Source organism: Hyaena hyaena, unplaced genomic scaffold (genome assembly GCF_003009895.1).
Source record: "Hyaena hyaena isolate Hyena2069 unplaced genomic scaffold, ASM300989v1 scaffold_312, whole genome shotgun sequence".
NCBI classification, from domain to species: domain Eukaryota; kingdom Metazoa; phylum Chordata; class Mammalia; order Carnivora; family Hyaenidae; genus Hyaena; species Hyaena hyaena.
The window spans coordinates 563,325-585,519 of NW_024080943.1; the positions used below are offsets into that span (position 1 = coordinate 563,325).

The following is a 22,195-nucleotide window of genomic DNA, read 5'->3' on the forward strand; positions in this document are numbered from 1 at the left end:
ATTAATTGAGTTGGGAGCCTCTCTCTGTATATGCTCCTTGGGCAAGCTTTCAAAATCAGTATTTATAGAGAAATACTTCTTTCAGAAATACGAAGGGTATAACAATAATTTTTTATGAATAGACGTCAGCAGAATTTAACTTTTAAACTATAATTTTGGGGCCTTTAGGAACAACATTCCTAAAGGCTTTTGGATGCTGTTTATCAGGTGATGGAGAGTGAGACCAGCATGGAAATAGGGACCAGAAACCTGCCTTCCAAGTCCGGCTCCATTCTGGCCATCAGACCTTAAGCGGGCTACTTCTAACCCTTTCTTGTCCTGGTTTTCTTATCTGTGAAGTGGGGATACCAGTACCTATGCTCTCTGTCTCACAGGATGATTGTGAGGCCTCATTTAATAGATGTATACTTATTACATTGGAAGGTGTAGGAAGTGGTATACAGCTCTCAGACTTTTTTAAACCCTTGTATTTATTGTATACAAGCACTGTATATTATATATTTCCACATAGATCTCTTATGTAATCCTTACAACAGCCCTGGGAAGGAGATGGTGTTATTCTTGTCTTTGAGATGAGGAAACAGAAATTCTGCAAGATAGCAGTATGCCCCAAGTGCAAACGATTGCAGAGCCAGGACCCAAACCCAGGTCTCCTGATTCAAAGTCTGCTTGTTCCGGGGCACCTGGATGACTCAGTGAAGCATATGACTCTTAATTTCAGTTTAGGTCATGATCTCATAGTTTGTGAGATCAAGCCCTGTGTTGGGCTCTGCGCTGACAGCACGGAGCCTGCTTGGGATTCTCTTTCTCCCTCTCTCTGCCCCTCTCTCTCATTCATGTGTGCGTGTGTGTTTTCTTTCTCTCTCAAAATAAAAACCCAAAAATGTTTATTTTTAAAAATATTAAAAAAAAACAAAAAACAAACAAAAACCCAAAGTCCACTTGTTCTACAATAGCATCTATGTTTCTTAAACTCTGAAGTGTCAGGAAAATGATTTCCTGGCTGTGGGTAGCAGGGGGTGGGTGAGAAGATGGTCAAAAACGGTGGCCTTCTGCCTGCTTCCTCCCTCAGCTGAGGGTGTGGCCTCCCAAGAACTGACTTGGGTTGGGAAACAGGAGAGCCCCATGTCTAAAATATTCCCTCATATGGAAGTATGCAGTGTATGGATATTTTGCTTAAATTCCTCCTGAAAAGTGATAAAGCCCCCCAAATAAAATAATTGGGGTAGTCAGGAATTCACTTTTCAGATCTCACAAAACCCAACTCTGAGTGGATGGGATCTTTGGCTGCAGCCAGTCCCAGTTAGAACATTGGGGGCTGAGGGAAGCATCACTAAAAGATGCCACATCTGCTCCTGGTCTGCATGGCCACCTGCTCTTACTAAGTTTCTGTCACTCCTGTTTTCTAGCTGAGAAAATGGAAGTAAGTACGTTCTTCAAGGTCCCCGCTGAGATTGATACCTGGCCAGCTATAACTAATGTGCATGTCAGGCTGAATCTGGAGCCTGTGCCTTTTCTACTGCTCTGTTGTTCACTGTCCACCACATGCAACGCTGGACTGGTTCAGAAGGGAGGTGTCAGTAGGGAGCCAGAGGTCATTGAGGCCTTTCTCTAAAATCACAGTCTCATGTATGTTCTGCATAGAAGACCTGGTGCAAATGTCCTTTGCATTGTAAGGCTTTGGCAAGTAAAATGCTGGACCCAGTAATGCTTCAAAGTAAGAAATTCTGAAAATCTAAACTTCCTATGATTTCAGATCAAATCTTATGTTGGAATAAGTTTCAAACCTAGACAACAGCTCAGTTTCAAATGTTACTTAATGAAATGGTAGCTGAGTAAAGAGCTAAGAGGATTTACGTGACAAGTTTTAACCTCCAAATCTGCTAGGAAATCATGAAAATCAGTGGTCTTGGGAACACTCTTATGTTTCTGTCTGGACATCTAAGTCCTTGATGGTTTTCTGAACTAGGATTTTGTAGCAAGTCTGTGCAAAGATGAGAGCCATCCTCAGGACCTTTGGGATTGCGTAGCTCTTACTGATGCTCTTCCCTGAAACTTCTAACACAGACAAGTGTTGGGGGAAAAGCAGCTGTTTATGTTCCTCTCCTGTTTTCTTATCTAAGAAAAGTTTGAGGACTAGGGGAGTTTTTGACTCTTGGGATATAGAGAAAAATGAGCCTATTTGTATAGGCTTATTTCTGTAATGCTCAGGCCTGTTTCCTCAAGTGCTGGCCCTGGAGAATGTAGAACACTTTGTTGCCGGGGATTCCAGAGAGCAGTTAGGAGTCAACTTCTTGTTGCCAGCGTGCGTTTATTTAAAGTTAAATGTACTTTTAACGATGCTCAGCATCCCTCCTCATCAGGGAAATACAAATCAAAACCACACTGAGATACCACCTCACGCCAGTCAGAGTGGCTAAAATGAGCAAATCAGAGAACTCTAGATGCTGGCGAGGATGTGGAGAAACGGGCACCCTCCTACACTGTGGGTGGGAATGTAAACTGGTACAGCCCCTCTGGAAAACAGTGTGGAGGTTCCTCAGGAAACTAACAATAGAACTCCCCTATGACCCAGCAATAGCACTGCTAGGAATTTACCCAAGGGATACCGAAATGCTGAGGCATAGGAGCACATGTACCCCAATGTTCATAGCAGCACTCTCCACAATAGCTAAAACATGGAAAGAGCCTAAGTGTCCATCAACAGATGAATGGATCAAGAAGATGTGGTTTATCTATACCATGGAATACTACATGGCAATGAGAAACAATGAAATCTGGCCATGTGTAGCAACATGGATGGACCTTGAGGGTGTTATGCTGAGTGAAATTAGTCAGGCAGAGAAGGACAAATATCATATGTTTGCACGTATAGGAGGATTAGGAGGACCTTGACGGAGGAACAAGGGGGAGAAGAAGGGGGGAAATGGTGGGGGAAAGGGAGAGAGGCAAACCATGAGAGACTCTTGAATGCTGACAAAAACTGAGGACTGATGGATGTGGGGGGGAGGGGGGTGATGGGCATGGAGGAGGACACTTGTGGGGATGAGCACTGAGTGTTATGTGGAAACTAATTTGACAATAAACTATTTGTAAAAAAAAAAAATTAAAAGTTAAATGTACTTTTTAGGTAGGTATGCATTCACAGTTTGGAATTCTAAAGCATACACAAAAGTTTCCCTCCTGTTTTTGCTGAACCACTTTGTCCCCCTCCCCAGTGACAGCAATCTCAACCATTTCTTGTATATTCTTCCAGAGATATTTTATACATCTATAAGCAAATAAGTGAGTGTGTGTGTCTCCTTCCTCCTTCCTCCATTTTACACAAATGGTACTATATACACCGTGTGTGTTTACACCTTCGTTTTTAAAATTGGCAATATGTCTTAGAGGTCTTTCCTTATTTATATATAAAGAGGTTTATTTTTATTTATTTTGTTTCTTTAAAACTACTTTCCAGTTTTTGTACTATAGTATATAGTTAACCAGTCTCCTCTTGATGGACATTTAGGTTTTCCTGGTCTCTTACAGTTACCAGCACACAGCATGGGTCATCATTTAGGGCTCTTAGCAATGCTGGAGGCATGTCCTTGGTTAGGTGAGAAGTTCTGGGGTCTAGTGTCCAAGTGGGAGGGGCATCTGTGCTGGGGTCACAGGCGGTTCATACATGTAACAGGAGAGGAATCCAAGTGTATGGCCTAGATGCTGATGGGTGGATAGCTGTAGTGGGAGCTTGTGGACTGTCTTTATGATTGCTTCTGTTTTCTCAACTGAAATAGGAAAGAAACAAAGTCCTCAGCTAAAATTAAGAAAGGTAAAATTGTTTGAGATGGTTGAAGTGACACAAGGAAAGGTATTGCCTAGGACAATGGGATATGAATGAACTAGACAGACACAGCTGATTGCTGAGGACTTGAGATCAGTGGTCACGAAATTAAAAGGATGCCAGTCGGTGTGGTTGTTTATCCAGCTGTGTTTAGTACTGCGTGAGGAATTACAGAGTTGGATTTAACCAGCATTGGAGGTTAGCCAAGTGACTTTTGTTCCTCTTTGCACATGAAGTGGCTTATTTAAGGTTTAGTAGTTAGTGACCAGAAACAGTGAAGTCTCTTGGCAAGAGAGTAGTAACACTTTAGAGTTAGATGAAATTCTGACTCCTGCTGTGCTGTGTGATGAACCCTTTCAGATTTCCGACTACATGATGCTGCCCGACACGGCCACCCTGTCAGAGCGGCTTCGAGTGTGTCTCCAGGAGGGCGATGAGAACCCAAGAGACTTTACCACCCTCTTCGACCTGTCCATTTACCAGCTGGATACCACCTCCCTCCCCAAGGTCATCAAGTCAGTACCTGTAGCTCTCAGCTGCACTGCACTCCATTCTGAGTGTTTGGTTTGAAAACATGAGCCTGGGGACAGGAGATAGGGTCATGGCATATGTGGTATGCAAAACATGTTCTCAGATCTCTGATGAGGTTGACAAAGATAGCTGGGAAAATTGGGGTGGGGGTTGCAGTTATTAGTCACCTGTTGTGTTCCAGGCTCTGTGTCAGGCATTTAGGGCGACCAGCTTGTCCTGGTTTGCCTAGGACTTTCCTAGTTTCAGCGCAGAGGGTCTCCTGCTCCCAGGAACCCCCAGTGAAGTGAGTTGGGTAGGCGAGGGACCCTGCAGGCACCACATGTTATTACTTCACTTCATACTTCGAATTACCTCTGAATTACCTGCTGCATTTCCAGCTGAGGAACCAGGTTTAGAGGCGGTAAGGTCTTTTCCCAAGGTGGAAGCCTGAATGACTTTCAGACCGGGGCTTTCCCTTATTTGAGTGCCTGCTCTGTTAACTGCTCATTGTTTTTGTCCCTTCCTAATGACAAGGACAGGGACTGATGCCAGCATTTTTCAGCATCTTTGGCCAGGCACAGGCTCTACATCTGAATAAACCAAAGGCTAAGGGTGTAAACTACAGATGAGTGTCTGACTTCCTACTGCTGTATTTATGTTCAGGTTCCCCAGATACTTACTGAACTCCTCCTATGCCAGACACTGTGTCCACAGTTAAAGGTTTTATGGAAGAGACAGACTGAGGCTCTGGTACAAGGTCATTGTATTAATGCTAAACATGGGCATAGTGAAGAGAGAGTTTGACTCTGAAGGGGGTGGGCAGGGAAGGCTTTATAAAAGAGGGCCCTCTTGGCCAGGCATTGATTATTCCAACAAACAATTTGGGGGCCCTTGTATGTGCTTGGCACTGTTCGGGTTGCTCCCCCGTAAGGAATGGAGAGGCTTCAGGAGATGGCAGAGATGTTCACAGAGAGAGGTGGGCAACAATGTAGCTTCTATGCAGAGTTCACATGTTCACATGTACAGGTGTGTCCGGGCAAGTAAGTTTATTACTAACTGCTCTTCGACCTACATTTAGCCTGGACTTGGAATGAGGCCAACTTAGTAATAGTTGAAAGCTTGGTCCTCTGAAGTCCCCTGCACCAATCTGTGTTCTCCAGCGTGGGCACTTGAGACATGCCTGAGCATCACAGAAATGAGAAGCCAGGGCAGACAGCCTGAGGCTCAGGACAAGGGCTGGATTCCTGAATGGGACGCTAGTAAAGACCTAGAGCAGGGACAGTATCGAATCTGTTTTCTAAAACCAGGGAAAACAAAGCCTTGCAGCAGTTTGTACAATTGATCGGAAAAAAGAAGTAGAAGAAACCATCTAGGCGACTGTTGACAGTAGGTTAGAGGGTTGAGGGGCGGCACTTGTGGGAGCTGTAGCTGTGGTTTCTTTCAAGAGATGTTTGGGAAGAAAGAATCCCAAGCCACAGGCCATGGAAGGCTGTGACGGCAAGGTCAGAGACAGTGGTTTCTCCCCTGGGGATCTGGGTGCCTGGCGGTGCTGTGGACCGGCTCTCAGGATACGGGGAGAGGGGAGAGAGAGGAGTTGTGCTCCGGGCGCCTCCTTCTTTTGTGGCTGAGAGGCTGCCCTGTGAAGAATGCAGGTGGAACTACCAGTGTAGACGTTGAAGAGGCCTAGATAAGATGATTAGAGAAGTGGGGGGAAGGGCTGGAGACTCTCAGGGACAGCACTGGAATGGGAATTGGGTTGGAGACAGGGCTCACAGCTGCCCTTGCTTTTGAGCAGGAAGGAAAAGAGGACGGCCTTTGACAAGCTGGGGAGAAGGAGCTGGAGGGGCAGGGGAGTGTGGGCAGCAGGAGAGCCCCTGGAAGCCGTGGGAGGGAGAAAGACCTGGGAGACAGGGAAGCAGGAGGGCCTGCAGATGGGCCGAGGGCTCCCCCTCTTCTGTGGTTAGAACCTTCTCAGAATAACCAAAGGCACAGCAGGCTGCCCCACTTGTGACTTACAGTTACAGTCCAACCAGTTTCTGTCTTTGCTTTCTGTCGTCGTCTGATACGGTTTAGATCAGGCCATTGTGACTGTGTTGAATGCGGGATTGATTGGAACCATTATTTTAGAGTCATCAGAGTCAAGTAATATATATTTTGGAGCTTGGACAGCTCTTTTTAATTTATTTGTCTTTTATACCAAAGCAAAGGACAGTAGTTACAGGCCAGTTTCTATATGGTGCTCTTATGTATTTGGATTTGCTAGTAACATCTTTTGAATGCAATTCCTCTTTTCTAGTAAAAATTCTACTAGCCTTTATATATTTAAACATCTATATGATGTTGCTCTGAAGTAACTTCATTTGTCCATCTGGTATTCATTGATGCCTGTGGGGCTGAGGTTGAGACAAAGAGCATGGAGTCCCTGCCTTCTGAGTTCATGGACTAATGGGTTGGGGACTGAGACACAAAGTGGTGAAAACACAGTGCCAGAGGTCAGGCCGGAGTGTTCTGGACATAGATAGCTCAGCCCCATTACACAGGTTTCTATTTAGCATCGGCATTTGTTCCTCCCCTTAACCCCCCTGCCCCCGCATTCCACAGCCAGCTTTCTGAATTAGGCTTTCCTGATTTAAGATTAGTTTCCCCACCCCCATCAAGTACACGTTGACTAATTGGAAGAGGAAGATTTGGGCAAGTGGTGAGCTGAGCAAAAAAGAGAAGATGCAATGGGGTTTGTTTTATTATTCACACAGGGCTTCAGTATAGCCAGCTCCATCTGGGGATAGAAAGCAGAAAATCATGGCTGGGATGCCGAGGCCAGAAAATCATGACCGCAGGATTCTTTGTGTGCCAGTGGTGGGACCTTTAGCTTAAACAGTGCCCCTAATGACATTCTGCCGTCAGTATAGACTGAGTCATGGGGCTTCTGGTTGGCAGGGATTGGCCAGCTCTGGGTTCTGATCTTGCCTTTGTCACTGCTTAACCATGTGACCTTGGGAAGCTACTTAATCTCTATACTTCTCCTTCCTCTTCTATAAGAGATTATACCCACTGTCCAAGGTTGTTTTAAGCATTAAGCAAAATAAATTTAAGTGCCTAGCACAGAGTCAGGCACAATATGTTGCATGCAGTCAGTACTCAGTGAAAGTTATTTCTCTTCCCTCCCTAGGGATCTTATGTATTGCCAGGAAAGCTTCTCCCCAGGGATCTGGGAACAGTGGAGGAGATGATAGCAGTAAGCTTAGCTAAGTGCCTTTCTGCAGTCCCAGACCTCTTTCCTTTCTAAAATCACTTGTCCACAGAAGCAGGCATGAACTTCGTCCACATCCATTGGCATTTGCTTGTTTAGCTTAGTTTTAAAAAGGTCACAAATGTGTACATAGTTTAAAATAGGTGAGTATATTTTAATTTGCCTCATTTCCAGAGGAGTTGAGCCAGCTTACAAAATTATGTACAGTGCAAAAGGATAAAAGAAATGTTTGAGAGAATGGAGGCAGAGAGGAAGCTATAATCAAAAAGAAACACAGGGTAAGATCAGCACTTGGCTCTATAAACTCATCACTGGCATTCTTTCTCTGCTACAGCCACTCTGGCTGCCCTGAGGTTCTGTGAAAATAGAACCCTTATTCCTGTTCTCCTTGTTCTTGCCTCTGCCTGGAATACTTTTGAAAGTAAGTTCATGACTTCTTCCCTCCCTTCACTCAGGGCTTCTCTGACAGGCTGCACCCCCTGCCTCTTCCCTGTCTCTATCCCTGTGTCCTGGTTTGTTTTTCTTCTTACTACATATTGATACTCATCATCTAGGGTTTTGTTAATCTGTCTCCTCCAGTAGAATGTAAGTTCACGAGGGCTGCCTTGGTCTTTTGGTTTCACCGTTGCTGTTTTCCTAGTGTAGAAAACCACCAGGTGCATAGTATGTATTCAGTAAATACTTGTTGAGTGAATGAGCACACAGAGGTGTATAATCTACAGATCTGTTCAGTTGCCAGAAGCAGACTTCAGATTTGACTCCTGTCTCTTGGTGGTGAAAACAAATAAGGAAACAGAGTGAGTTACCACATTTACAGTGTCCATTGGATAAAAATAAAAAGCCTATTTAGGAGAACCCTGATGGGAAACTTGAAAAAACTTTCCCCTTCAGTTCTCAGTATAGTTGTGCTGTACGATACAGTAGAGAAGATTTGTGAAAGGATCGTTACATTACATAAACCAGCACATATTGTGTGTTTTTCTGTGAAAATGTTGAACCACCTGATTTGATGGAGAACAGCGCAGTGTGGTCAGTTAGATGTGCTTTGCCACAGTGTCTCATCGTCATCCCTGCTTTTTTGTTTTCTTGCTAACACAGGGCCCATGAGCAGCTAAATGTGAAACATGAACCTCTCCAGCTCATCCAACCTCAGTTTGAGACCCCACTGCCAGCCCTTCAGCCAGCGGTGAGTAGGTGTGCTTGGAGGATCCCGCTACAGAACCCCACTGTTTGCCCTTACTTGCCAACTGGGCCATCATATGGGTCCTTCCAACCATGAGTGTATGTACATCCAGTGCATACAGCACTTCTCAGGAAGTTGTGTTTCTCTGGCTCTAAACATGCAGAGACCGAACCTATTAGTATTCTGTAGGGACTTCCACTGGCTATAGCTCCCAGCTGAGAAATCAAGGGCATGGACTTTTCTGGCTGTTAAGCTTTTCCCATCTTGTGTATTTGGAGGGCATATATGAGAAATCCTGGGTGGAAAGGAGGAAATGCTTTGCGCTGTAGCTTTCCAGGCAACAGGCCCTCAGATTCATGGCACAGTCGATAGCCCAGGGGGTAGTCACATGTGTATAGGTCACTTTCAGCATTCCAGTCCAAATTAAGTCAATTTACCTTCAAAACGGTCTCATCCCACCACATTCTGGAATGTGCTTTCTACATTCATCTACGTCTGCTTGCCCAATTTCTGACCCTAATGAACTCATAGTTAAATGAGAAACAAGTTGCCCAAACAGATGTTCAACACAAGTCTAATTATCCCCAAGCTTTTGTCCTTACACAAGTTAGTGGGCACTGTTGTGTCAGTTGGGTCAGTTTAGTGGTGTTTTAGAGCTGGTTCTGCTTGCCTCTTACAGTGCACTAGTTGTCTCCCTTGATATGGTCTAATGGGTTAGGGCAGGAAGAGGTGACAGGCATTTGGGTGGTTCATCCCAGGGAAGGGCTAAGTTGGCCTCTCGTTTCCCTTGCATCTTATCACTGTCAGTTGAGCCTTTGCATACATTCTTTCATGAAAGACCTGATTTCCTTTCAGGTTTTCCCTCCTAGCTTCAGGGAGTTACCGCCTCCCCCACTGGAACTGTTTGACTTGGATGAAACATTCTCTTCGGAGAAGGCTCGCCTCGCTCAGATTACCAATAAGTGTAAGTTTGGCCAGATTTTTGTTTGTTTTCTTTTGTTTTATGTAGTTGTGAACTTGTGAGATTTGCCATGAGAGAAAGCTAGAGTTTGTTCAGAGAGAACGAAATATAGAATGGCAGTGTAAAATGACAGTTTCTGTTTATTTCATGTAAATGATGTCAGTTGTTTCTCTCAGGCCAGTTTGCTCAGTGAGTTAGAACATAGTGCAAAGCAGAAGCCAAGGTCTCAGCTTTAACCCCTGTATGGCTTAGTTCTGACTTATTGAGTAACCATAGGATGCATTCTGACCCTGGCTGCCACTTAGCAAGTCTAGGTCATTGGTCATATGAGCAGTTAAATAAGAAAATTCAGTCAAGGCCAGAAGAATTATAGAGACTTCAGATCAGAAGGGATCCTGAAGAGAGTTATGTGTACCCACCTTGACATGTGGATGAGGAGGTGAGGCCCCAAGCCACATCCCTACGTGGTGAGTGGTTCTTCTGACTCTTGGCCCAGTGCTCCCTCTGACATGCATAGCAAATGGGCCTGCACACATGTGCTCAGAGGCATAAAATTAACCATCCATTTTGAGGCAGTGACCCCATTTCTGGGAATCTAATCTACAGAGATACATGAAGGCATACAGATGATTACTATGTTATTTTTAAAATTACGAATAAAAATTATTTAGCCAATTATGAATAGGCTTAGTGTACACTACCCGGAGAATGGTAGTAAATTGTGTCACATTTATTTGATGGGACACCATGTTATTATAAAAGAGGCTTCCAGACAGTGACCAGCTCTAAAACACAACTAAACTGATAGAACTTAAGTGAGAATCCTAAATGAAGAAGGGCAGGATATAAAATTCCATGTTCAGTAGGATCCTAACTATTAACAACATCTGAATGTGCCCAAGGACCAGGAAGGAGTGCAAAAATGAAAACAGTTCAGTGTAGAACACCTTAACTGCATCTCTCTCCTTTTTTTTTTTTTTTTTTTTTTTTTTTTTTTACAAATAGTTTATTGTCAAATTAGTTTCATTGCATCTCTCTTCTGTGTTAAGCATTGTGGTAGGTGCTGAGCAATCAAAAATTAGCAAGATGTAGTGATTGGTCCAATAGGAATAACACACCTGTGAAGAGTCAGATGGTTTGACCTAGCATTTCTGTTTCTAACAATTTATCCTATAGAAATCCTTGTGGAAATATGAAACAAAAAACATAGCTATAGAGATATTAATTGTAGCAGTAAAAAATTGGCAACAGTCTAACGCCCCATCAGTAGAAGGATTGTTTTAAAAAATAATGAAATATTATACATCTGTTAAAAAAAAGATATAGAACATAAGCTTTGACATAAGATGTCAGTGAGACATTGTTAAATGATGAAAGCAAATTACAGAACTATTATAGTTTGATCCTGTTTTTTACACATAAGTAGATATGTAGGCATACATATTATCTTAGGTGGTATTGGTGGGGATAGAGTTGGGGCAAGAAATTTTGCAGCTGTATGGTTTGAATTTTTTTTTTTTGAGAGAGAGAGAGAGCATGCACGAGTAGGGGAGGGGCAGAGGGAAAGGGAGAAAGAGAATCTTAAGCAGGCTCTGCACCCAGTGTGGAGCCAGACATGGGGCTCGATCTCACGACTGACTGTGAGATCATGACTTGGGCTGAAATCAAGACTCAGATGCTTAACTGACTGAGCCACCAAGGTGCCCCTATGGGGTGAATATTTTAATAAAAAGTTTACGTTTCTATCATAGCTTTAAAAAATGCACATCAGAAGGGGAAAAACAGGGGGCGCTTCGGTAACTCAGTCAGTTAAGTGTCCGACTTCAGTTCAGGTCATGATCTCAGGGTTCATGGGTTTGAGCCCCATGTCAGGCTCTGTGCTGACGGCTAGCTGAGTCTGGAGCCAGCTTCAGATTCTGTGTCTCCCTCTCTCTCTGACCCTCCCCTGCTCACACTGTCTCTCTCTCTCTCTCAGAAATAAATAAAACATGAAAAAAATTATTTTTTTAAAAAAGGGGGAAAAACAGGAATTACAGTACAGTGTAAGAAGGGCTGTAATAACTGTCCATCCTTGACATAGGCCTACTGGGAATGGGCACACAGAGATATGTTATTGGTGGAATTATGAGTGATTTTTTTCTTCTTTAATTTCCTTTTTCTATAATATTACTATAATAAATGCTATTTAAAATACCCATATGCCCTTCTCATAATGGTTCTTGCTGTATTCAGAGAATGGCAATTTGATTTCCTTCTGGTTCCTCCTATTCTTTGTAATATAGGAATGCTGGATCTGGGAGTAGGAGAGCCAGCACCATTCCAGCTTTATTCTAAAGTGTATTTATTTAATTTTGAGATAGAGGGTGAGGGAGAGAGAATACCAAGCAGGCTCTACATTGTCAGTGTGGAGGCCGATGTGGGGCTCGAACTCATTAATTGGATGACCGTGACCTGAGCCGAAATCAAGAGTCAGACGACACTTAAAGGACTGAGCCACCCAGGCACCCTCCCCCAGCTTTATTCTAATTAGGAGTGTCACGGGGCGCCTGGGTGGCTCAGTTGGTTAAGCATCCGACTTCGGCTCAGGTCATGATCTCATGGTTTGTGGGTTCGAGCCCCACATCTGGCTCTGTGCTGACAGCCAGCTCAGAGCTTGGAGCCTGTTTCAGATTCTGTATCTCCCTCTCTCTCTGACCCTCCTCTGCTCATGCTGTCTTTCTCTCTCTCTCTCAGAAATAAATATTAAAAAATTTTAAAACAAGGAGTGTCACACTTTTTTCCTAATTTATAAAAGCAACACATCAGAGATCTCTTTAGTTTGTTACTGTTTAAGTCCTGTGGTCACATTACCCTAGGAAAGGGTGAGTGATCTTGAGAGTTATAGGAACTTGACAAGGGGACACCTGTACCACAGTAAGTCTGTACATGGGGAAGGACAGGAAATAAGGGTTAATCTAACTGCTCCACCTGTGCTTAGGTACTGAAGAAGACCTGGAATTCTACGTCAGGAAGTGTGGTGACATTCTTGGAGTAACCAGTAAACTACCAAAGGACCAACAAGATGCCAAACATATCCTTGAGCACATCTTCTTCCAAGTGGTGGAGTTCAAGAAATTGAATCAGGTAGAGTCTAGAAAGCTCACTGAAGTGGAAGCCCACTTGGGATCTTGGTATAGTATCTTCCATAAACTGGAAATCTCTTATTTTATGCCATTCATTCATTCTGCAAGTATTTATTATCTACTAGACAAAACAGACAACAACCCCTGCACTTCTATTCTAGCTGGAGGAGCTTGGCAATAGACAGTAAACATAGTAGAGAAGTAAATCACATTGTATGATAGAAGGTGATGGCATAGAGAAAGTAGAGCAGGGACCAAGTGTGCTGATGTGGCAGTATTAAATAGGGTGGTGAGGGAAGGTCTCACTACAAAGGTGACATTGGAGCAAAGCCCTCAAAGTGTTGAGGAATGTTGCCATGCATGCTGGGAGACGAGTGTCCCTGGCAGAGGGGAGACCTGTGCAAAGTTCTGAAGGCTGGGCTTAGCCTGGCTTTTTGGGGGCATAGCAGTGATGCCAGTGTTGCTAAAGAGATCTGAGCACGGGATACAGAAACAGGCCATGAGGTCAGCACCTTATGTCAGAAATCATCTTTCTCTGGACTGAGGTCCAAGGACTTTAAAATTATGCCTGGCCTTCATTGTGTCTATTCCTTGATGAGATTTGTAAAATTAAATGTTCAACCACTGTTGTAAATGGGCATTTATATACTACCTATTCTACCAATGGGAGAATAAATTTGTCCCACTTTTCTGGAGATCTTTTTTATATTGTTCAAAAGCCCTCAAAATGTATATTCCTTTGACACAGCAATTCTAATCCTCAGAATTTGTCTTAGTAATATAATCCTGAATGTATGTAGATCTACCAACCAGGATCCTTTGTGTAGCATTGTTTTAATAGAAGAAAAATCTTCATCAGTATGGAACTAGTTAAGTACCTAGGGTGCATCTCTAAGATTAAAAATGTTTAGAAGAATGTTTAAGGACTTGGGAAGACATGCATGATGTGGTAAGTGGGGTTGTGGGGGAAGGGCTACAAATATATACATACTTAGGTTTGTATGTGCTGAGTGGAAAGGTTGGAACTTACTGGCAGGGGCTGACTCTGCTGGGTACTCACGGTGCTAGAGGTCAGGGCTGTGGTAGTAAACAAGATGAAGGTGGCCTTTGCGATCTCTTCCTGAGCCACATGCAGTGGAGGAGACTGGAATACTATAGGGGCAATTACAGCACTTGGAGATAAATGCCATGGGGAACCCAGAAGTGAGTTGATATACCTGCGAAGCACTGAAATGGGGGCTGGCGTTCATGTAGGTTCTCAGCAATACTCACCCTGCTGGCAAGGCAGAGACAGGCCCCTAACGCCAAGATAGGAAGTCTGGTGTGGTCTTTGCCTCGGTGCCTTCTGTATTTGCTCCCCGCTCATTGTGGTGGGTGGTGAGCAGTAGTCAAAAGCCCTGTCCTGATAGTGAAAACTTGATTCTTCAGCTGGATTCAGCCTTAAAGCCAGAGATTACTGTGTCCCAACTGATGATGATTCAGAATCTTAATCAAAGTATAAAACACCAGACTTCCCATTTCATGCTTTGTACTGAAATACTGTCTTATTCCCTCATTCAGGAACATGACATTGATACAAGTGAACCAGCCTTCCAGAACAATTTCTGAGGACCATGCCTCTTGAAGCATCTTCTGCCTCCTGATTCTCTTTGTAAACTAGTTTTGAATTGTTCCTCAATTCCTTATCAAAATTGTCTATACACTCTTTCCTCCAACTCTTTCCTCCATGAGTTGTGGAATGTCTGCATTTTTCTGTAGTGCCCAGATAAGTATACGTTTCTAACAAGATCCTTATGTAAGATACATTCCATTTTTAAGATTAAATCTGACTGAATCTGTACTTTTATAATTTATGAAAGTCTTTCATTGAAGTCTTTTCTTCTGACTATAGTTCTGAATTCCAGTCTCCTGTATCAAAGGCATAAATGTCAAGATTATGAATATTATTAAGGTTTTGGACTAGCTCAAGGATATAAAACAAACTTAACCTGCATGATCTGTTTGCCCAATGTGCTTAATGAAAAAGATGAAATAGTAGATAGATACCTTCCTTACATAGATCACTCACCCCTTCATTTCCCAGCTGCCCACAGGACACAACCATTTGGAGGCTGTTGTCTCCATTCACACTTTGTCACCCTCCTCTGAGCTCCTGAAGCACTGAGTTGTCATTTTGTGTTATGATGATGTGATGTGATCATCTGTCCCAAGGACAATGGGAAAGACTGTACATGCTTGAATGGGACAGCTGTGTACTGGGTACGCTGGGAACCTGCTTTGGTGGTTGCTGAACGCCAGAAAGAAGATTGCAGAGCCACTGCCAGTGTGGAAGGACTGTGTTGCAGTGGGAACAGTTTAGCTGGTGGGTTCTATAAAGATGAGAACTGTGGAAGAGGCCATTTATGGAGAGTTTGATATAACCCCAAGAGGAAGTAATGAGGATGAACTAAAGTGCTGGTGTAGGAAAGATGGCATTTTGAAATAGATTTGGTCTGATGGTTGGAAGGTCAGATTGGCAAGAATTTGAGCCTGATATCCTGGGAAGTGGTGGAGCAAATGGAAGATGGAGATTCTGAGGGGTGAGCTGCTTTGGAGCATATGAATCCAGTTGAGATGATGGCAGTTCGTACCAGTGGAAATAACCAGTAAATAGCTAGAAATCCCTGAGGTTTAGAAAGGATGTCGATAATTTTCATATGGAGTTGATAACTGAAGTCATGAGAACAGTCTACCAAGGAATTAACATTTTTAGAAGTTCAAACCCTTAGCAAGAAAGGCTCACATCCTGAATTTCAAATTATTTATTCCCATTAAAGCTCTGCTCACAGGCTTCCATTCTCTCACACACTCAAGCCCTAGTGGAGGGCTTATTCAGAGTAGCCAAGCCAGAGCAGTCTTGGGGAAAGGGGAGACCACTTTGCTCAGAGGGCAGAATCTGGAGGCCAGCTGAGAGAAAACCAGCCATAGAACAACTGGAGTGTTGTGACAATATATTTGGAATATATTTCAGAAGCATACTCAACTGTTATCTCACAGTCCATATCCTCTTCTGTGGGTTTGATGCTTCTGCAGTTGAGAGGTGAGGTCCATGTTCCCTCCCTCTGAATTAGGCACTATAGTGGAAGTGACACTGACTTCTGAAGCTAGGTCATCAAAGGTCATCATACAGCTTTTGCCTAGTTCTTTTGGGACACTCGCCTTTAGAGCCACAAGCCAACAATGCAAGAAGTCTGAGGCCTCTTGGATAGACTATGTGGGTAGTCCATGTTATAGGTGTCCTGGCCAACAGCTAGGGGTCCCAACCTATACCAGCATCACCTGCTAAACATGTGAGTGAAGACACCTCCACGTGATTCCTGTCTCCAGCATCAAGTCACCCCTAGCCTTTGAGTTGTCCGAGCTGAGGCCATAGACATGGAGCAGACAAGCTGTCCCTGTACCTTTCTCAATTCCTGACCCACAGAATCCACAAACATTATAAAATCACAGTTTAAGCCACTAATTTGGAGTAGTTTGTTATGTAGAAATAGATAATTAGAACATATACCTACAGTTTTATTTATTTTAAAAAATTTTTTTAATGTTTTATTTTTCAGAGAGAGACAGAGAGACAGTGTGAGCAGGGGAGGGTCAGAGAGAGGGAGATACAGAATCTGAAGACAGGCTCCAGGCTCTGAGCTGGCTGTCAGCACAGAGCCCGACGTGGGCTCGAACCAACGAACCGTGAGATAATGACCTGAGCAGAACTCAGATGCATAACCGACTGAGCCACCCAGGCGCTCCAGTACCTCCGGTTTTAGCAAGAACTTTTTATCTGAATTGAGTCCAACTTTACTTCCCAAAGGGGACGCAGAGGCCTACAGAGACCTAGGGGCAGAGGAGCACTGACAGCCTGCTTACTAACCTAGAGGTGTTCCCATTACGTGGACTTGAGAAGGTGGCCTGGGAGGGGGCAAAGCCTGTCCTGTCATGGGTCATCTGGCTTTTTCCCTTGTGGCAAAGATGTATGTTTTTTCCCAACTTTTGAAAAATTTGAAGCATCTAGAAAAGTGGAAAGAATAGCATAATAAATACCAGTACCGGGGCGCCTGGGTGGCTTAGTCGGTTAAGTGTCTGACTTTCGCTTAGGTCATGATCTCGCGGTTCGTGGATTCGGGCCCCGCGTCGGGCTCTGTGCTAACTGCCAGCTCAGAGCCTGGAGACTGTTTCAGTCTGTGACTCCCTCTCTCTCTGACCCTCCCCTGCTCACGCTGTCTCTCTCCTAGAAATAAATAAAACATAAAATAAAATAAAATAAAATAAAATAAAATAAAATAAAATAAAATAAAATAAAATAAATACCAGTACCTACCACCTTTTAAAAATTGACATATTATGCTTTATATGTGTGAATGTTTTACTGAACACTTGGTATTAAATTTCAGACATTATATAACTATAGTATACCATTATCATGTCTGATATTTAATGCTTAGTCAGGTGTTCCCCAGTTGTCCCCAAAATGTGTTTTTTAGGTGTTTTATTGAGTCACAATCCAATCAAGGTTCATACATTGGATCTGAATGTCTCTGATCTGTTTTAAGTACAAAACACAGTTCCCTGTGTTTCTCTTATTTTTTTTTTTTAAGACACTGATTTTTTGAGGAGACTAAATTATGTGTCCCACATTCTGGATTTTTCTGATGGTTTCAGCATGGTGTCTATTATCCCGTTATCTCCTTTCCTGCAAATTGGAAGTTAGGTTTAAAGGCTTGAGTATCTTTGAATTAAACATTTTTGGCCAGAATAGCTCATAGCTGATGCTGTGTATATCAAATTGGTCCTCTATTAGTGAAATTAAGTTCAGTCAACTGGTGAAGGTGGTGAGCAGGGGTGTTTTTAAATTCAAACATGAGCTACAAGAATGCTTTTATCCCAGTTGCTGTTCACCAATGCGCTCAAACTTCTGGTACACAGGTACACAAGCCTCTCTAAATGAAAAAGTTAATGGAACTGAACAAGTATTTCAACTTCACTCTTAAAACATACAAACTGGGGCACTTGGGTGGCTCAGTCACTCAGGTCATGATCTCATGGTTTATGAGTTCAAGCCCCATGTCTGTGCTGACAGCAGAGAACCTGCTTCAGATCCTCTGTCTGCCTCTCTTTCTCTTTCCCTCCTCTCTCTCTCTCGCATGCACAAAAATAAACATTTAAAAAATCCATTAAAAAATACAAAAACAATAAGTCATAGTACCAGTCTTAGTGGGTAACAGCATAAAAGTAACTGTTGTAGATCTTATTTGTTGAACTCAAATACATCTCTGCTCAGAGAAACTGGAGTGTCAGAAGAAGAGGAGATACAATGGGAAAGGGGAGATAACATGTTGGGGACAAACGTCTCTCCTCTCCCCAAGAGCAAGATGGAAAATTTGTGGTTTCTTATGGTTCACAGATCTACAGTCTAGCTTTTGCTGTTATTTATTTATAAAACCAAATATGAGAGGTTTTACTAAAACGGTTCCCTAAAAGGTTCTAGAGTTCTTACGTATGCCCTAATGAAAATTTTTTTAAAAATTAGGTAATATCTATGCATGGAACTGGAGGATTTTGAAGAGAACGAATTTCACCCTCCTCAGCCATTCATTTCCCCGTTCTGCAACAATGTCATCAATTTCTTCCGCTACCTTCAAAAGACAGGAAGAAATCATTTACTTTAAAGATAATAAATCTTACTTAAACCAAATCTTACCATGAAGCCTACCACCGTTTATATTAGCGCTGTGCTTCTGCAGCTCACCATCTAAATGGGGAGAGAAATTAACTTCGTAGAATCGCAAATGGTTACGCGCAAGTGGTAGCACGAAGGAAACTTGGAGCGTCAGGAGCCCGTGCTGGGCTGCCGAAATACTCGGGGAGTCAGGGCCAGGTGGAGGCAGAACGGCGACCACTGGACGCCAACTCCCGTGACCGCCATGAGGTCGGTGGCCGACCACCTCCCTGACCTGCTCCCTCTCAACCCCTGGCCCTTTTTTTTCACCCGTCCTCCGAACGACCCGAAACGACAGGCGTAGGGGGAAGCCTCCCAGCTACTGCAGCTTCAAGGGACGGCGCGGCACTGGCGGGATCACGCGCCAGGCAGCAGCCCGAGGCAAAGCTGTCTTGCGCTCCACGGCCGGGAAGCCAGCCTCCAAGAGGACTCCGAACGCAGGCGCCCCCTCGTGACGTCAGGAGGCGCGACTCCCGAGATGCTTCGCGCCGCGCTTGAGACCAAGCGCGCCCGGCAATGCCACCACTCAGTCCTTCTTGCGTCCCCGTTTACCGGCTGGGCAGTTCGAAACAAGTCACGTCACTCGCTCCGGATCACAGCGGGCGGCGATAGACCGCTACGTGGACTCCAAAGCTTGATTTTCCTCTCATCTTCCCAGGTGTGGGTGATGAGGCCGCCCTGTGCCATGGGTGGCCGCGGGGCATGGCCAAGCTGTGGAGGTGGATTCCACCGCCGCCGGAGGAGGCTTTGGCGTCCCTCGGCAGGTCCATCCCTGACTTTGTCCACTCCCTAACCTGCGAGTCCTTCCCTGCTTGGTTGCTGGACAAGTGACACGAACTCAGTTTGGGAAAGCTGATGCCCAGAAAGCCCAGGGTAGAGGTCAGGGCTGTGGGCTGAATTGCTGTGTGTATAAAGCAGCCCGGGGCCCTGGCACCTGTATCGGAAACGCCAGAAGTTTGGATTAAATGGTTTCTGAAATTCTCATTCTATGCAGTTGCAAAAATGAGGACACAGCAGGGGCCGGCATGATCTGGACAAACCCAGCAGAATTGCTTCCCTTGTTCTGTGGTCAGTGACCCCACACCACACACCTGAGTGGGCACCCCTAGAATTATACAAATGGAACATATCAGTCACTCCCGCAAATTCCTTCTGTCCCTTTGTAATCCCTTCTATGCAACCATTGTCGTTTTGATTGGTTCTGTTATGCAATTTCTACAGTTATATGTAAATGAGATCATGCAATATCCACTTTCTGGCTTTTAACATAATTATTTTTGAGATTCATATTGTATCAATAATTCCTTTTTATTATTGGGCAGTATTTCACTGTATGGATATACTTATTTTATATCTATTATTTGTTTACCCAGTCATCTGTTGATGGACATTTGGGTTGTTTCCAGTTTGGGGCTATTACAAACAAAGCTATATAAAAACTTATGTGTCCGGGCGCCTGGGTGGGGTTAAGCGTCCGACTTTCGCTTAGGTCATGATCTCGCGGTTCGTGGGTTCGAGCCCCGCGTCGGGCTCTGTGCTGACTGCCAGCTCAGAGCCTGGAGCCTGTTTCAGAGTCTATGACTCCCTCTCTCTCTGACCCTCCCCTGCTCACGCTGTCTCTCTCTCTCTCTCTCTCTCTCTCTCTCTCTCTCTCTCTCTCCTAGAAATAAATAAAACATTAAAAAATAAATAAATAAAAATTAAAAAAAATAAAAATAAAAACTTCTGTGTGGACATACGCACTCATTTTTCTTGTCTCCATGTGGCTGGATGGTTTTGTGTTTCCCTGATGACCTGGTATTGAGCATCTTTTTGTGTGCTCTTGTTACTGGATATATTTTGAAGGTAGAGTTTGAGGGTAGAAACAATAGGAATTGCAGATGGATCAGATAAGTGATGTGAGAGAAGAGTCAAAAGGACTTCAACTCTGCCCAATCCCTGATTACTTATTAATATTTCTTCACTCTGGCATGCAGTGGCTATTGCCTCTGGTTGAAGTGCTATTCCCCACATTAGCTACCTTGCAAATTCCTAAACCACCAAAGTCTGGAGAGCCTTTGGTGACCCTTTTGGGTGGGCACCCACAGCCCCTGAAGTTTATCTTCACCCTTATAGATCTACTTTTCTGTTTACTCATTGTCTACCCTATTAGCTGATGAGTTTCTGGAGAGTGTGGATGGTTAGATTGACTCATAATGACTGGGCCCTGGCTGCAGCCCAGTCTCAATCATTTCAGCATATTTTCACAAACAGCATCCATTATATTTACATTTCAAATTACGGGTGCTTTATGTCAAGCTATGAGCCCACTAGCAGTATGATCATGGCAACTTTCCTGAGTTGAATATTTTGCTGTTTTTCCCCACTGAAACTCAAAGATAGGTGCTTTGCAAATAGTTACTCATAAAATCTCAATCCTTCGAGAAGTGAGTGAGAAGATTTTTCTGTAGAGGTCGGACTCCTTGCAGCAGGTAATTGAATTACTTTCCCTGCACTGGGGAATCCACCCCGTTGTAGCGACTGTGCCATTTCCGGTCTTGGTACTGGCTTCTCAGGTCTATAGCCACTTACCTGCTCTCTAGATTCTGTTCTCTACACTGAGACCCTTGAGGGTAGGGCAAAAGTATCTGAAAAATTTCCCTTTGTTTCAAAATCTCTTGATGTCCCATATCTTACTAGATACACTTCAAACTCTGGCATTGCATGTCCTCTCAGTTTTGGTCTATGCCTTACTAACTCTCTAGCCCAAATGTTAGTGTTGTAATATTTCATTCATTCAATTAAAAAAATGTGTAAAATCCCTTCTGTGAGTACCTACTAGGAGCCAAACATCATGGTAGAGATCTGAAGCTAAAAATGTGAATGTGGAGCTGTCCAGGCTCTTGAGAGAACAATGAAATTGTGGGCGGAGGGAGTATGATAAGAGAATGATGATAAGGAAGGTGCTGGGTAGATGGAGAGGAAGCCAGGCAGAAGGGCCATGTGATCCTACTTATCATTTACCTGTCTTCAATCAGTGTTTGTTTTGTGTCCAGCTTGGTGCTGGGCCCCCGAGCATTTAATAAGTAGATTTCATCTGTCTTCCCCAAGACCGAGGCAGGCCCTGGGTTTGGAGCCTGGGGTGGGGAAGATTGTGGAATAACCAAATGACTGCAGGCTCCCTGTCCAAGTTGGGCATGTCCAAGAAAGGTTTCCCAGTAGACAGCAGTCAGTAATCAATCCTGGATCCAGGGACCACTCCCAGGTGTGGCTGCACTCAGTATACCTGGGAGTCCCCTCTGCCCAGAGTATTGTTGATATGATGGTAACTGGGGAAACTCACTTGTGGAGATTACCAGATTCCATCAGGCACCAGGGTGATCTCCCTGCTCCCTGACTCACAGCACTGACTCTAGGCTTCTTAGGCTCTAGTGTATTGGTCGAGTCGGCCCCACTTCCAGATTCCAGGTGGGCTCTCCAGCTGCTTCCTGTCTCTTGCCTTGGACAAATACCTTGCCAGAGCTGCCAGGTTCTTTCTCCTGAAATACAACTAGTAATCCATGTGAGAATGTGTGTCGTGTGCAAAGCGGTTTCCTGGACTTCAAAGAACAAGCA

The 22,195-nt window shown here is 44.0% G+C and overlaps 1 protein-coding gene across 2 annotated transcripts in view; it reads left to right on the top strand.

Annotated features, from left to right (window-relative positions):
* IFT52 (intraflagellar transport 52) overlaps nucleotides 1-14,705 on the top strand; it is a 40,886-nt gene extending 26,181 nt beyond the window's left edge. For both annotated transcript variants that reach the window (XM_039248510.1, XM_039248511.1), the window contains 5 exons: nucleotides 4,187-4,341; nucleotides 8,685-8,772; nucleotides 9,625-9,733; nucleotides 12,708-12,853; nucleotides 14,413-14,705. In XM_039248510.1, coding sequence (XP_039104441.1) covers nucleotides 4,187-4,341; nucleotides 8,685-8,772; nucleotides 9,625-9,733; nucleotides 12,708-12,853; nucleotides 14,413-14,460 — 546 coding nt within the window. In that variant the 3' untranslated portion in view covers nucleotides 14,461-14,705. The remainder of the gene's footprint in view (nucleotides 1-4,186; nucleotides 4,342-8,684; nucleotides 8,773-9,624; nucleotides 9,734-12,707; nucleotides 12,854-14,412) is intronic.
* Nucleotides 14,706-22,195: the final 7,490 nt, after the last annotated feature.